The 1,813-nt window shown below is 42.8% G+C and overlaps 1 protein-coding gene across 1 annotated transcript in view; it reads left to right on the forward strand.

Moving 5' to 3' along the window:
• LOC101848258 (inositol 1,4,5-trisphosphate receptor type 3) overlaps positions 1-1,813 on the forward strand; it is a gene marked incomplete at both ends in the record, with an annotated part of 112,704 nt that overhangs the window by 3,796 nt on the left and 107,095 nt on the right. The window contains 1 exon segment of the mRNA XM_035973446.1: positions 1,424-1,482. Coding sequence (XP_035829339.1) covers positions 1,424-1,482 — 59 coding nt within the window.

Raw genomic sequence — 1,813 nt, forward strand, 5'->3', positions numbered from 1 at the left:
AGAGAGAGAGTGAATGGGAAGAGAAAGAGAGAGGGAGATAGAGGACATGAGAGAGAAAAGGATAGAGAGAGAGAGAGAGAGAGAGAGAGAGAGAGAAAGGGAGAGAGAGGGAGAGAGAGAGAGAGAGAGAGAGATAGAGAGAGAGAGGGGATGTGCCTTTGGTAAATCCTTCTTTTCTCTCCCTCCATTGATTCTGTATGTATGGGTGGTTGAAGGGTGCCACTGGTAGGTCCTACTTCCTTTCTCTCCCTCTGTTGTTTCTGTCTATGTGGATGGTTTGAGGTTGTCTCGGGTAGGTCCTGCTTTCTTTTCTTTCCCTCTGTTGTTTCTGTCTGTATGGGTGGTTGGAAGGTGTCATTGGTAATTACTGCTTCTTTTCATTCCCTTCTGTTGTTTGTCTTTGTCAGATTTTGTCTGCAGCACAGTGTGGCAGTTGTTATGTATATTATGTTTGTTTCTTTGACCTAAAGTCAAAGTCCGACTAGCGACTTGTAACACACACAAAACTTTGTGTGTGACTTCAGTGGTCTAGTGGTTAGGTTTTTGGGCTCATAACCAAACGTTCAATGGTTTGAACCCCGTCAGGGACCTGACTTTGAGATCTTGGAAAAGACACATTCCTCATGAATGTTCCTTACTTCACCCAAGAGGGAATGAATACCCAGCCACAGACAGCGAACGATCCTTTCAGTATCTTATTCCTCTAGCGCCTGCAATCAGCAGCTTGTACAGTGTGCTTCCCGGGAAGCAGAGAATGTTTTTGAGCATTCTAGGGTCAGCTGGGGGTAATAATATAGACTGTAGAGTGCATGCATCAGGCTGTTGAGTGGGACTCCAGTGGCTAAGTGAGTAGTGAGTATAGACTTATGAATAAAGTCAAGCAAGTGTTGGTGACACAGGGCTCAGATGGGTGGTCACTGGAGTGTGTCCTTAAGCAAGGTACAACAACCCTAGCTCGACAAACAGGGCGCTGCACAGTGGGGACCAGCAATGGCATGGTTGTGAAATTGTTCTACATTGGGATTACATTGTGTATTTATGTATGTTTGTATGTTGTATGTATATGTGAATACATCTATGTATGCATGTATTTATAATTATGTATGGATGTATGTTTGCAATTATAAACCAAATTGCCGTGGGTGGTTGGCTGGTGCTCTGGTGTGGTTTGCTTGTTCTTTCCTATCAAACATCTATCGTCCTTATCTCTCTTCTTTCTTTTCTGTGTTTGTTACTCTCTTGTAACACCTCTTATCTTCGGAACTTATTATGACCTTATTTTGTTGCCAGTGCTGTAAATCACTTACTAAAACATTTAAATAAAAACTAAAATGCCCCTCTGAGATAAATAGAGATGTAATTTATTTATCTATTCGAATGTGCTGTACAAATGCAATTTTAAATTGTCTGTGTCTTCCCCCAGATTGTGGAGCTGCTGGTCAGTCTACTGGGCATCCCGTGTCGAGGCGCGCCAGACATGCTGTGAGTTCTGTTTCCTTGACCTGATTGTATGGGAGAGATGTGGGAAGGTTAAATCAGGCGCTGGTCAATTTTTGGTCATATGGAGTAACTGATACCAAACTAGAGCTTATTCATGTTTCTTGATCTTCCAGAAAAATATTCTTCTGTCTTATGTAGAAGTCGACATAAGTGTGATTGTCTCCGATTGTCTGTTCAGACGAACCGTATGAGAAGGACTGGGGGGTATGCAGAAATACTTCGTTGGCAAGCTGTTAAAATGTCTTAAGTCCAGGCAGAAAGCAAAATTTTTCAGGAGAGAGAGAGACTGAGAGAGAGGGAGAGGAAGAGGGAG

This window comes from Aplysia californica, unplaced genomic scaffold, assembly GCF_000002075.1.
Source record: "Aplysia californica isolate F4 #8 unplaced genomic scaffold, AplCal3.0 scaffold01239, whole genome shotgun sequence".
Classification (NCBI taxonomy): Eukaryota; Metazoa; Mollusca; class Gastropoda; order Aplysiida; family Aplysiidae; genus Aplysia; species Aplysia californica.